The following is a 15234-nucleotide window of genomic DNA, read 5'->3' as shown; positions in this document are numbered from 1 at the left end:
ATATTACAGAAACAACACGTCATAATGGATATTCTATTGAACTAGAATTTACCATGTAGTATGTTTGTACAACTTAACAACACTGATTTCCTATCAAATGAAAATTATGAAAAATACAATTGTTTAAGTTAAAATTTAGTCAAGATTTAGTAACTAATCTAACGTAGATCACGACTTCAAGCAATTCTAGTATTTAAATAGAGCAAAAAATGCTATAATATTATTTATTAAGTTAAATACTGAAATTACAAAATTAATTTTAAATAAACAATTAAAATATATATAAACTATTGATGTACCCAATATCTGTATGAAATGAATCAGTAATAAACTACATTCACAAAGTTAATTCCTACTGAAATACAGAATATAAAAGTATAATTATATCTATAAATTATTAAGTTTTATTAGTTTTTTTTATTATCTATCATTCGTTTCTAATTTCTACCGTCACAAAATAAAAAGTAGGCTATTTTTATTTCACTGTTGATAAAAATATATAAAGTAAATATAAAAGTAGTTAATATAAAAATGAGTTTTATCTTTTAGTGAGGTTTTCAGCTTATTTGCATATTATATCAAAATGTAATAAATTAAAATTTAATGGTTTAATATTAACAAATAAATATAACTAAATCTTTACTTATTTAAAAACTACAATTTAAATTATTCAAATAGTTTATTTATTTATTTTATACTCACATTGTTTGTAGAAGTGATATTCATCGTAAGTTTGAGTTTCAATTATTCCTAAAACAAAGTAATTTGAAAATAATAAATTTATGATTTCTATAAGGACATAGTACAGTCACCCATTCAAAATACATTGTTATTTATAAAGTCATGGTCATCATTAGAAAAGTAACTATTCAATATTTATGTATAACCATATAAATGAATATTATTAATTCAGGGTGGTTATGAAAAAGGTGCCAAATATGTAACTAAAAGATCTTAAGTTAAAACTTCAAAAAGTATACAAATTATCATTTTCATAACTGTATAATTAAAATAATTAAATGTATATAATGTATGCAAGAAAGGTATTTTTATACATTTCTCATTTTGAGAATTAGAAACGACATGAATATTTTATGATAAAGAAATTTGAGCAAATTAAGTTGTTATTATAAGAAGAAGTAATTATTTGAAAAATAAGAAAAACATTTTTTATTAATTAATTTATGAAATAAAAATTAAATTTGTCCATTTAGAAATAGTAAATAAAATGTAAATGTGCATATTAGTAAAGAATTAGTACTAGAAAAAAATTGTACTCTAGGTAAATACTTAAACTAAATCAAAAAAGTAATTTAATGTTATATATTATCCTATTGGTACGGAATTTTTAAAGAAGATGTATAGACATATAATAAAAATTAAAAATATTAAAGCATGAGTTAGAAATGAGTAAATGCTATGTACAGAGGTATGTAGCCGCTGTCGTAAAATGTATAAGAGTATAACTTTAATTTAACGAGAGTTTAACATATTTTTAATTTTAATTATGAATCATCATAATAAAAAACAAAACTAGGAAAAGTATGTTTAAGAAACGATAAAAAAGTTTTGTAATTAAAATATAAATCTTTAAAGTTATATAATATACCTAACTATATTTTAAAATAACTACTGAATATCCTCATAATATCTAAACTATATGATACAAACATAAACATATAAAACATTTTGTTTAACATTACTTTTATACATTATGACAATTTTATAAATATATCAATATATAGGTAAGTACTAATTCTACTTTTTAAAAACATTTTCAATAAGAATACCTACAAAAATCAAACATACGAGTACCTACAATCCTACGAAAGCAAAATATTATTATGACCATTTTGTGAGATTTTATTGAGATACTTGTGTCCGAACACAGTCTACCTCATCAGAAATCGATCTTAATAGTCAATAAATATAAGATATATTAAGTAGGAAAACCACTGTACTTTTCTTAATATTCTGGAAAACTAACAAAAAATCGTAAAAAAGATAATATTAATAAAACACTGATTTTCAAATAAATTAAACATTTTGTTTTTTATTAATCAAAAATAGATATATTATATATTATATTTAAATATATAATATAGTTACCTATAATAAATACATTATAGAGATTCGAGAATTTCATCAAATAAATATTATAAATTCAAAATGAAATTTTCAAAATATATATTGACTAATAATTTTAAGCTGTTTATTGACATTTAAAATGTATTACTTTTTAGTTTTATTTCAATACATTTTGATGAAAAAAAAATCTCTGTAAGTACATCATCTACATCCAATTTCCAATCTGAATTACACAAAACATTATGTTATATAAAACAATAAAATATTATAATAAAATTGATATGAAAAAATAACTAAACCTAATTAATGAGTATTCTATGGCTTAAATAACAATTAAAATATAATTTTAATTAAAGTACATACAACAATGCATTTTACTAGTTAACATACCTACATAATAATATATAGCCAAAACAATAAAGTTGACAACTACATAATTTAATAATCATTATGCTTCCGTAATCATATATTTTAATAAATTATACAACTGAAACCGCGCGTAGACAAAGAATATAAATTGGAAGTGGTAAACATTTATCGAATTTATTTTTTAATACATATTTAATAATAGTTTATTCGTATGATAGTATATTTAAGGAAGAATAGATTATTTATTTTCAATTTAATTATAGAACAGGAATCCATATTCTATAAAAAGCTATAAAGTATAAACCGACCGTGTAATACGTACCACTTGTTATCTATTTTATTAGCTACCTATTACTTAACGTACTTGATAGATACATGAATTATAGTTTAAAATTAGTTTAATTTTTCAAACTTTAAAAACATTTATTATATGTTTAAGATTTTTTGAAATTGTTCTTTCTAATAAAATAACGACATATTATGATTTGAGTATACCAATATATATTAATTTTAAAAAAAAATAAAAAAAATTAGAATAAATAAGACTAAAAATATAGGTCGATTACCCAATCAAGTTGTTTATTATAGCAGTACTTTACTCTTTTTCTCACAACGTGTTACACGTATTAATAAATAAATAAAAGTCCATAAAGTAATATTGGAAAAGTCTTAGTTCAAGCATAAAGTTTCAATAAAGAATCCACACCATCATATTATTGGTTTAAAAAATAATGTTTTCAAAACATTTTCTTTCAACGGCAATGTGAAACTACTTTACGTTACCCATTTATAACACTTAAATTTAACAAAAGCTAATTAATTAATAGAATGTAATTTAAAACGATTTTTTAACTCATCCTTTTTATCTCTTCCATTTGTTAACGGTAAATTATTTTTTAAAGAGCGGGAACAAATAATATCAATTTTGTAACTAACTAAAGTTATATAATATTATTATTTTAGATGATTTTAGATTTTAATATTATTATACTATATTATATTAAATTCATTATTCAGATGAGACTATAAATTAATTATAAATATTTGAAATCTTTAATTGTTAATTATTATGAATAGCCTACCTACCTAACTTAAGATATTCAAATAATCTTATAAAGACGGTTAAAATAAAGAAATCTGCTTATAATCAGATTTTTAAATTGCTATAATTATTATTTTTACATTAAAATGTATAAAATTAATGTACCAACAATGAATTAAACGAAACGAAAAGAATCCCCAGCACCCAATCTCTGAATTCTTTTCGGTTTTTTTAAGAATTAAACTTTTATATTCATAAAAATTGTATCTGTATCAATAATATAAGTAATATATGCTACACAGTTGTGTAAATAATAATCGACACTTCATTATAAATAAATAATAATGATAACACATAAATAAATTAACTATACATTTTACTTAGATTTCGATAAATCCCACTACATCTTTTGTTTTTAAATTAATCAATGGTATGTTCAGCATGGACCAATAATTTTTTTGTGAATCATTTATATGTGTTATATAGTGTTAACAACACTATAACCAATGTTTATATTATTTATAAATTAAAATTATAACAGTTTTTGAACATGTAAATTTAGAAATAAATGTTACTACTTCCTCTCATTAAACTTTGGTACCTATCTTCCCTATCTTCTTCATGTAGCGTTTTTATTGCATGCATGCATACTAACATTACATTTTTTTTTTAATTTAAGAACTTCCAAAATATTCGTAGTTATATTATTTTATAACAATTGAATGAATGCAACATACCCAAGTGTTTTTGAGTACTATAAAAAAAATATATAAATAGAATTTTTCAAAATAATATTTTAAACAAATATCTGATAAATTTATTTATTTTAAAGTCTATATTTAATAAAATATTTTATCGAAAATGAGCAACAGCCAACAATACATAATACATGGAGTCTTTAAAAATCGTAAGTATGTTCAATAAATTCGTGTTTTTATTTTTACCAATAATATTCAGCATTTTAAAAGAATTATAGATAAACTTAATAAATATATATTATAAATTATATGATTTAAAAAAATTAAACTGAGATATTGTTTCATCATTTATGTAATAATATAAAAAAACATATTTATAACTGAAAGATATTTATTATTTATTTACTAAACAAAAATATGAAAGTTGTTATGTGATAAGTTTTAGAAGATTATTGATTTATGTACCTATAAATAAAATAATTTTAACTGTAAGTATTTAAAATTCCATTAAACGCTTAAATTTATTGGATGTTTAGCTTGAACAGAAGGGGTCAAAATAAAACAAAAGTTTGAGTAAAAAAAAAATAGCTTTTTCTTCTAAAGCGGTAGGTAGATCAAATCCGCCACTTCAATAATATACTGAATTAATCAGTGCCGGATTTTCCCATTTGCCTTAAGCACTAAAAAAAAATTTACAGCCTTTCAGATTTTTTCAATTTCGTGAAACTGTGATAGAATAGTAGTCACAGCTTATCTATTACTTACTGTCTTTGTCAATAACTCTATACAAAATAATCGAATAGTTAATTAACTGAATAATTAATGACGTTCTTCACATTGACACATAAATATAATTATACATCAACAATTTTTTTAAATGAAACTGCCATTATTTCTGTACCTACTTTATTAAATATACTTTATAACAGACTTGTGGTGTTGAGTTTTGAATAGTACGTAGGTATATAAAAATAAATGGTAAATTTTAATTTTCTAGCCATTTCGTGACTTTCAAGAAAGTTAATCCGTTGTACACCGTTACATTTTATCTATAGTTATGTTATGCAAATTTACTCATAGTAGTATTTAATATTTATGTGCATTCAATTAATGAAGTAGCATGAAATTATATATTACACAACATCAGAATAGCGTATTCATGATTCAATAACAAATAGATATTAATAGATAATATAATGATAAATGTTTTTTTTATGTCCAAAATTAATATACAATTTTAATATTAGATATAATGTGCACAATTTTTAAGATCGGTAAATGGTAAATGTCAACATTTCAAAGACAATACAAATACATATTCAATTTATAAGTTTGTTAATTTATATTGTTATTTTACACTATAATTTAGTTGAATCTTGATTGTATGTTGCCACTAATATTTTTAATTTTAAGTTACAACCAAATATTTTACTATGAAGTTTTCATAGGAAAAAAATCGGACATTGCCATTAAATTAACTCATTAAACATATTTTACTCAAAATATAAGCCAACTATAACAAATTAAATTATAGATCATAATATGTGAATAATTTTGTTCACAAATATCTACAACACTAAATAATATAATATATCATATATACAATTAATAATTACTATAATAATTTTCTTAATTTGTTATATCATCTATTTAAATGGTTAAAATCTTTATATAATAGATATTTAAAGAATAACAGAAAGCAAGGGCAGTTGTAAATTGCGACCAAGATTTCTTAATAAATTTTACTAATTATAAATAATTCCACGTATTATGTACAAAGGTACTCATTGAGTACCTATGTAAAGGCAGAATATGCAAGCAACAAAAAATATAGTTTCATAATTTAAAATAATGTATATATATTTTTTTAAATTATTATTTTTATGATTTACATGTTTTAAAATAATAATTTTAGTTTTATATTTAATTAATTAATTGAAAAATAGTGAAAGCTATCGATAAAGCTAAACAATTTTTTTTTTTTTATGAGAGACTAATACACTAATACTTAATTAATAGTAGGTATTTATGATGATATTATTTGATGTGATCCACCAATAAGTTAGTGGTTTATGGTATAGTTCCAGTGATTTACCGGCTACTCAGTATATGTATAAATAGTAAGTAGGTACCTAACCAAATTGTACTTGTGCAAAACACAAGTATTTGGACTAATGGTAGTAGTGTAGTATCTATACAGATAACTTAAGTACCATAGTTGATGCTTTCTGAATACATCTGTATGCCTATTATCACGACTCCCGAGGAAAGTAAATCAACTATATAGGTACTGAAACCACCTGTAGAGGGCTTATTCTACACCGCAAAATTATGGATACATTCATGAAACAGTAAATCACAGTGAGAAGTTTGTCAACCCAAATGATGTAGTACATACACAAACCATCAAGAGTCTTTTGGCCTTTGGGGATGTTTAAAAAGAAAATCTGTATAGAAACAATGGTGCAACTCCGCTTTTGGAAGTTCATCTCTATGAACAATGAATGAGAAATCCTATCTACTCTAAAGAATATATATATTTAAAGCATTTCTTGATGACAAGTAGAAAACATTCAGTAATTAAAATATGGTCATATTTATTTTTATTAGAAATTAATACAATAAAAATATATACTTTGGTTTTTAATTTTTACTTTCAATTACCAAAGATTTTCCAAACCATATTGTGTAATATATGTTCAAATAGGTAATACATATTTTCTGATATTATAATTTTATTATAATATTTTTTTAGGAAATTGATTGTTTTTATATATAATAAATCAAATATATATATAACTAACTAAAATTATTTAATTACAATTAATAAAATGATAATTATAATAATTTATTTTAACGTAATATAGAAAATATTAAGTAGATCCACGTAACAAAAAAAATCGTTAAGTACCTATATCATGCGCGTTAAAATACCGCATATCTAGTTACTATGATTGTAATTTAACAATAAGCATAATATTAAAATAATTATATAGTAAATTTATTATAATAAATATTTGGAGAAAAATGAACAAAACATCATGGGTTGAAAGGAAAACAAATGAGCAAGTGTTAAAAGATGTAACCGAAAAAAGGAATATAATAAAACACATATTAAAAAGGAAAACGAAATTAATAGGGCACCTATTCAGACATAACGCATTTATAAAAAATATCTTCGAAGGAAAGACCTTGGGGAAAAGATCTAGAGGACGCCCAAGAACATCATATTTCCAAGACCTCAAAAATCTCATGGAGGTCAAAAACTCAAAACATATTCAAAATAGAAAAACATGGCAAATGACAGAGACTTATGGCTATCACGACAAAACGAGCCCTTTAGATGATGATGATGATGAAATTTATTATAAAAATATTTTTTTCTGAACAGTGATTGCGATGGACGCAATTTACTATTACTATTTAATTTATAAATATACAATTTTCAATACCTAGGTGATTACTATTACTTTAGAATTAAAATTACACAAACATTTTTTCGAGATAATTTTCAGTATTTTTTATATTAAAATTTAATAATATATTATATAATTATATAAATAATAATAATATGTAGTTTACCTATATAAATTGTAATTTGATTTGTAAACAATAAAAAGTATTATATTTAAAAAAAAATTGTTCTATTAGAATAAATTATATTCGAGTTCTATTATGAAAAATATATATAATATGATGTATATTTATATATAAATGTTTTTTTTTTTTTAATGTTCTTTCATTAGTGATTATATTTTTTATTGTATTATTGGCTTATACAAAAAGTAAAAATTAATTGTAAACATTTTATTTGACTTTTTGTATACCTAGACATTATATTGTAAATTCCATTTACATGTTTTGGATTGAAATTGTTGTACTTATATAATAAAATATTGAAACACGTGAGTGTCTATTTACAATATAAAATAATTAAAAACGTTTCTACTAAAAATATTTTTACAAAACATGAACTTTAGTTTTTATAATAATTAAAATGCACTTGCATTTTTTTTACAAAATGTAAGTATGTGTTTTAATTTTATACCCCAAAATATAACAAATAGCTATTAACTTAATATAAGTTAAGTAATAGAGTTTTTTATGACACTTCATATTTATAAAATATATATACACACCATTTTATATAATTTGTATGCATCTAATACCTATACATACAATAAGCAAAACAAAAAAAAAAACAAAATTACGATCAAGTTGAAATTCACGAACTACGCACACGCGATACTCGAAAATCGGGCGACCGAGTCGAAAACACCGAGCACACTGAAACCGTAGATATTTCTAAGTACTGCGCGCGTTAGTTGTACAGCCTCGGTAGTCAACGAAGAGTCTGGCGTGCTTCGTCGACAAAACGCCCGCCCATTTCTGCAACCCCGGGTCAGTTTAAAACGAAATTTTGAATTATTATAATATTGCATTAAATATAAAACTCTTAAAAAGAATTAAATTTTTAACAACTTTTAATTGTTATTTAATTTTTTAAATTTCAAAAAATAAGAAAATATACATATAAAAAAATTTAAAATGTGCTTACAGTTCATGTTGAAATATTTACAATCAACGATTCTCTCCACAACAATGAAAATAACCTACGACCTTAAATATTTGGAGTTGATTTAATATTTCAAAAAGCACACCAAAAAATATCTGACAAAAACACTAACCAAAATTAAAATATAAGAAAAACATTACAAAATATAAAAATAACCAACTATAGTTATAAGTAACTTTTTCAAACAGTTAATAATAATTAATAAGTATTAATAACCAATTATGATTTGTTTATTATAAATTAATAATCTAGAATATATTATTAATAATAATTTATTTCTCATTAATTTTCAATTACATTTTACTATTTTAGTACTAAATATTCATAAGATATAATTTTACAGACAAATTAGACTTTATTATTTAATTTCTTTTTTATCGGGGGTAAAAATAACTTATACCTACTCTATACTATATAATCTATATGAATGTTGTACTAAGAGTTTACGGTACCTAAGTAACTCTCAACCTCCTCCCCTAATACTACAAAGTACAAATATCTTTGCTTCAAATGGTATACAATGAAAACGCAATGCAAATTCAGTGTTGACATTTATCTAGATAGAAATTTTATTATATTTTATCTTGACATCTTGTTCAAATAAATCAGTTTCAATAAAATATAATATAGGTATAAGGTAGGTAGTGGCATGCATGATTACAGAATTAACATAATTACGAGAGTAATAGAGGGGAGTATTTCCTTGGTTTTTTATCTAAAACATCTGATAATTCTTTTTATATACTTAATACTTATTTATATAAAGTATAAACAACATAAAAACTACTAGAGTTTTATCTAACGTGTAGGTTATAATACAGCATAGGATAAATAATCGAATTTTGCGAACAGATTTTACTTAATTGTAAAATTTGTCTTATTGTTTTATTATTACTATATATTTTTTTTACATTCATTTTAATTTATAAAATCTGTTAAATAAATTACGATAAACATATGTATTATGGTGTAGGTGTAGTATTATAAGTAGTTTCTTTGTTAAAATAGAACTTTTTAATCAGAGACCTACTAACAACTTGAATAACTATCTTTTTATGGTTTTTATTAAGTACAAACTGTTTACGAAATGTTTTGCCGTTTATCTCAAAATTCTATGAAATTAGAGCTGTTCAAATTTTTGTGAGTTGAAAGACACTTGTAAAAATACTGAAGTCCAATTGACTGTAATACTAATTGTAATTGACTGACAATCAGAATGTGAAAGAGCTAATAGTTCAATAAATTAATTTTTATATCTTCAAAGAAATAGATCAATTGTTCAGAAAACATTTCATAATCAATAACCTTCATAAATTCTGTTGGTTTTCTAGTTGACAAAATTAATAGGTACAGCTATAAATAAATTAAATCTTGAATAGAGTAAGAATGTATAAAAAAAAAGGTACCTAGCTTGTAAATAATTATTTAAAAATAATATTAATGAATTAAGATAAAAGTTCTTAGTACTTATATTTTTTAATCAATTAACAACAACTAGTAGGTACCTTATACACTATATACCTAGATATTATATTTTATTATACCTATATTTTATTTTATATAAACTCGTTCATGTTTCTAGTTATCGTTTAAAAAAAAATGTACACATATTCTAGCTATTTAATCATTTTTGATTTTTTTTTTTACATACCTATTCTTTTTTTGTTTTTATTAATCATTTGTAAAGTAATGATGACTTATGGTCGAATTTATATGACTTGTTGCTTTTATACATATTTATAAACCTTTATAAAAAGTTTTGTTTTAGTATAATTTTTTAATTTATGAATAAAGTATTTCTTAATAATTTATAACGACTATTTAGAAATATTTAAGCTGTATGAAATAATTTTCAATGGTTTGTTACGAGTTTATATTTAATGGTACAATTAATGTTATGATCAAGTATTGCGAGAACATTGATTTAAAAATCAAACCGATATTTCGTCATTATTTTTTCCTTATTTTCCAACTACAGCACTGCTGACATTCATAATTGATGTATATTGTATATAAATAATGTAATTTTTGACAGTCGGTAGTCAAAATAAAAATAAAAATATTATCGTAAACCTTATAACTTGGTTTTAAAGTGAGAAATTTGAAAATAAAATACAACATAAATGTGTACAGCAGCGCCATCTATGAAGTTCAGACGGGGCGGTTTTAAAAAGTTTCTAAAGTACGAGAATTAATAACAAAGGCATTAGGCAATATGGCACTGTCATTATCATCCAGACGACTAGACACATCATTAAAGTGTACAATAATGCACAAAGGCCTAGATCTAGACTCTAGTAGTTCTACTATCAGTGCAGTAACAAAATTACATATTTATTCATTAAAACTGCATTATTATAAATTATAATAATATATAAGATTTATACTATAATAAATTTTAAAATATCCTTTTCAGCATAAAATTATACACAAGTAAACAAAATAACGGCGGTGACTGCCGGACTGGTAAAATTTTCAGCGTTAACAATGAAAATTTATTGACGTTGGTACTTGGCTAACTTGTAACATTTTCATGAGATTCAAGTCAAAAATCTCAAATATTGAGTTTGCATTTAGTTACAAAACCATTACAATGTTTTGTGAAAATGTCAAGTTAAAAAAGGAGAGGGGAAATAGGTAACCGCTCTGTTATACAGCAGGTGTTGAGTAATAAGTCACTGTAGCCTGTAGGTAATTACTAATTAAATAAAATACACCAGTTTCTTTTAAAAATATTCAATAATAATAATATAAGTTACAAGTACAAAATATACGTAAAAATTTCCAACTCGTAGAGTAGCAATAACATTTAAAACAACTCGGGAGAGCTTACATACTTCCTACAGGTAACTATAAAGTTGACCCGGGAGAGTTTACACATTTACTTCAGGTAAACATAATTTTTACCCGGGAGAGTTTACTATTTTTAAAAATCGGGATAGTTTACCATAAAATCGGGAGAGTTTACCACCGCCCTGTATACAGGGTGTTTCTGAAATGAATGAGGTCACTAGTATACGCGTACTCGCTGTGATGGCCCAATGAAGATTTTTTTGAAAATTTTTTTCTATCTTCAAAATCTGGGTTTTTTCTTGTTATTTTTAGAATATTATCTCAGATGCAAAAATAAACGATCTAGTTGTATTTTTTGCGAAATTCTCATACAAATCGAGACGTCACATCGTTTTTGAGCTTGTCGCGCGTTTTTGACGCTCGAATCGCCGACTAAAAAAAAAGTGGTGTAACACATCGATTTGTATGAGAATACTGCAAGATTAACGGTGGTGATAGTTATTTGTTGCTATTTAACATACATGATTAACTAAAACATTATTTTACTTTGTAAGAATAATCAATTTATTTTATTTTTACTTTATTTACAATTTCTATTTACAAAAGTTGTTCAATGTGACCCCCATTTACTTCGATGCATTTTTCCATACGACGATGTAATGAACTCCAAGTTTTTTCTAATACATTTGGTGTTTGACGAATAATATCAGCTACATTGATAATTCGCATTAAAAGTTCATCTCTATTATTTACTTCTTTTGCATAAACTTGTTCCTTCATAAAACCCCATAAAAAAAAGTCGCATGGATTAAAATCAGGACTGCGGGGTGGCCATGCTATGTCTGGACGATATTGAGCATTGTTTCCAGCTGCTCTACCAATTAGTTTATCAGGAAAAAGATAATGTAATTGTTGTCGGACTGCATTTGTATGATGAGGAGGTGCACCATCTAACATAAACCACATTGTTTCTTGTACTTCCAATGGTACGTTCTCTAATAGTACTGGAAGATTATTCATAATAAAATGTAAAAATTCTTGACCATTTAATCTAGCTGGTAATTCATGTGGGCCTAATAAAGTATTTCCGACCAATCCACACCAAATATTTATACTAAACTTATACTGGGAACCCCTTATACGAATAGCTCTCGGATTTTCTTCAGACCAAACATGTGAATTGTGTTGGTTAAAAATCCCATCTTTTGTAAATACAGCCTCGTCAGTAAATAAAATATTTTTTAAAAAATTTGGATTTATTGTGATTTTATCAATAATTGTTTGTGCAAAAATCAACCTTGCGGGATAGTCGCGTGGTAATAATTCTTGAACTCGTTGCCGATGGTAAGGATACATATTATTTTGGTGTAATATTCTCCATACTACTGATGAAGAAATTCCAGTTCTTGAGGCTATGCGTCGAACACTAAGTTCTGGTTCTTCGTGTATTAAATCAAGTACCAATTCTTCGTTCACCACATTACGTACAACCCTAGGGCGTCCACGGTTAATATTTACAGGTCTTACGTTATCTAAAAAAGACAAAATTTTAAATGTGTATTTGCATAACCTTTGTTTATAAGTCTTAACATTTTCTTTCAGATTACGATAAGTTGCTAAAAAAGTATTTGGTTGAGGCACTCTACGTCGAGGAAATCGTTCTGCCCATAATCTAGCTGCTAAATTTCCATTACCATCAGCTAAACCTATTCACAATTAATTAAAAAATAATATTTTTGTTTCTTAATACATACCACTAATGTCACTAAAATTGTTACCTATGTATTTTTTGTGATAAAAAAGAATAGTTAGGTTGGGTTGTTAGGTTAGGTTAGTTAAGTTGGGTGTTTCGATTATATTTATAGATCATCATAGCTTGAGTATTATAAAATGAAAAAATTAAAAGATTATTATATTGTAAAGTGAGTAGTGACTAAAGTGTGTTATAGGCGTTATAGCTGTTTTCATTGACAGTTCCATCATCGATCGTCGTCAATGATAAACAATTTCCGAAACAAGCGGCTTTAATCAATATTTCTAAGGCAAAATTATGAAAATAAAATATATTTGACAAATCAATAACAGTGAACAGTGTGTACTTATAGACTATAGACGTATTAGCTATATCTATGTGAGTGATACCGACATACCGTGTCGATTGCTGTTCACTATTTCCCGAGAAAAATATCGCCCAAAAATAGACTAAAATCAAAACCCAATATCATAATAATTATTATACCATAATAAATCAATAAATGGTATAAATAAATGGTTTTGCTTTTATAACACTTATGTATTTCCATAAAGATTATTGATATTGACAGTGAAAATAACATTACAAATATAATAAACAGATTTTCTAAAGAAAAAAAAGAAAACTCGATTTTATACATTAATTTTAGGCATTCGTGTAGCAGGTGATCTACTACACTAGAGTGATCTGCGAATTTAGGACAAGTGATCTACGTATAAATTAAAAAAATATTTTTAATAGTATAAAAACACATAATATTTTTTATTACAAGTATCTACGTCATAATACATATATTATCATACAAATATTCGTCAAATATAAAAAAAAAATAATAATTAGCCAAATATAATACATTTTTCAATTACAGTAAACATTTTTAGTATCATTTAAAAATTTTAAAAAAGTATCTATTAATTGATTCCTATAACACATTTGTTAGGTTCATCCATAGGTTTCCGAATTTCATAAATACTACAAAACACATCATGGCATAAATTGTACCAATCTACTACTGTTTTATTAGAACGTCCAGTAAGCCGACAAACGGTTACTATGCTCATGTTTTCTGACCAGTAATAAACCAACTCTAAAATTTACCCCAGCGACAATTTAGAATTTCATTTATTATTCAAATCTGTGTAGGTAAAAAATGTATTGTCTTGACGCAGAGACTGGAATGTTTAACATCCTTTTTGAACGCATCTTAAACTTTTGGTACTCACGTTGTTCAGCCGTTTTTTTCTGACCACAATTTTTGTTTCAGAATCACATTTTTTACAATTTGGCGTTTCTCTGTCATTCGGAAGTGAATTGTGAAGTTGTAAAACATTTTATTTTTTATATTGTCGATAAAAAGGTTGATTATTAAACGATAAAGAGACTAACGTAAACAGACGTACGTGTTAGATACAACAAACTACGACCATCCAACTATGATTTTTCCCGACAATTTTACGTTTATAAAAATAAAAATAATATAAAATATGGCCAATATGCTAAAAATTGATTTTCTTCAAATATGACGAAATATTATTTAAAAATATTCAAATTCAAACTTAGTATTTAATTTCGCCATTTCATAAAACAAATTTATATATCACCTAGAATAATATCATAGAATATAATAATAGGTAATAATAATTGTAGATCACTAACTACACCTAGTATAATACGATAGATCACCTGATACACCTAAAACGAGGTAGTAGATCACCTGCTACACGAATGCCTAATTTTATTACTTTTTATTTATATTGTAAATTATGTAAATTTACAAGATTTTTTTAATTTCTAAATAACAATTTATACAACGACATTATTTTGTAAGCTATTGTATCTTTTGTATTTTTTGGTAGGTACCTACTTACTACTTTACTACAATACTACTTACTAATATAATAGTAATATAAGATTA

The 15234-nt window shown here is 24.3% G+C and overlaps 1 protein-coding gene across 10 annotated transcripts in view; it reads right to left on the bottom strand.

Annotated features, from left to right (window-relative positions):
* The window catches only part of LOC114120466 (diuretic hormone receptor-like), a 70895-nt gene extending 62405 nt beyond the window's left edge, over positions 1 to 8490 (bottom strand). For all 10 annotated transcript variants that reach the window (XR_007604094.1, XM_027982377.2, XM_027982380.2 and 7 more), the window contains exons 1-2: positions 8337 to 8490; positions 703 to 750 (exon numbers count right to left, since the gene is read on the bottom strand). Coding sequence is in view for 9 of the 10 variants with exons in the window: in XM_027982377.2 (XP_027838178.2) it covers positions 703 to 726 (24 nt within the window). In the remaining variant the exon portion in view is untranslated. The remainder of the gene's footprint in view (positions 1 to 702; positions 751 to 8336) is intronic.
* Positions 8491 to 15234: the final 6744 nt, after the last annotated feature.

This window comes from Aphis gossypii, chromosome 2 (genome assembly GCF_020184175.1).
Source record: "Aphis gossypii isolate Hap1 chromosome 2, ASM2018417v2, whole genome shotgun sequence".
Classification (NCBI taxonomy): Eukaryota; Metazoa; Arthropoda; class Insecta; order Hemiptera; family Aphididae; genus Aphis; species Aphis gossypii.
The sequence above is the reverse complement of the archived record's forward strand: the minus strand, read 5'-3'. Positions and strand labels throughout refer to the sequence as shown.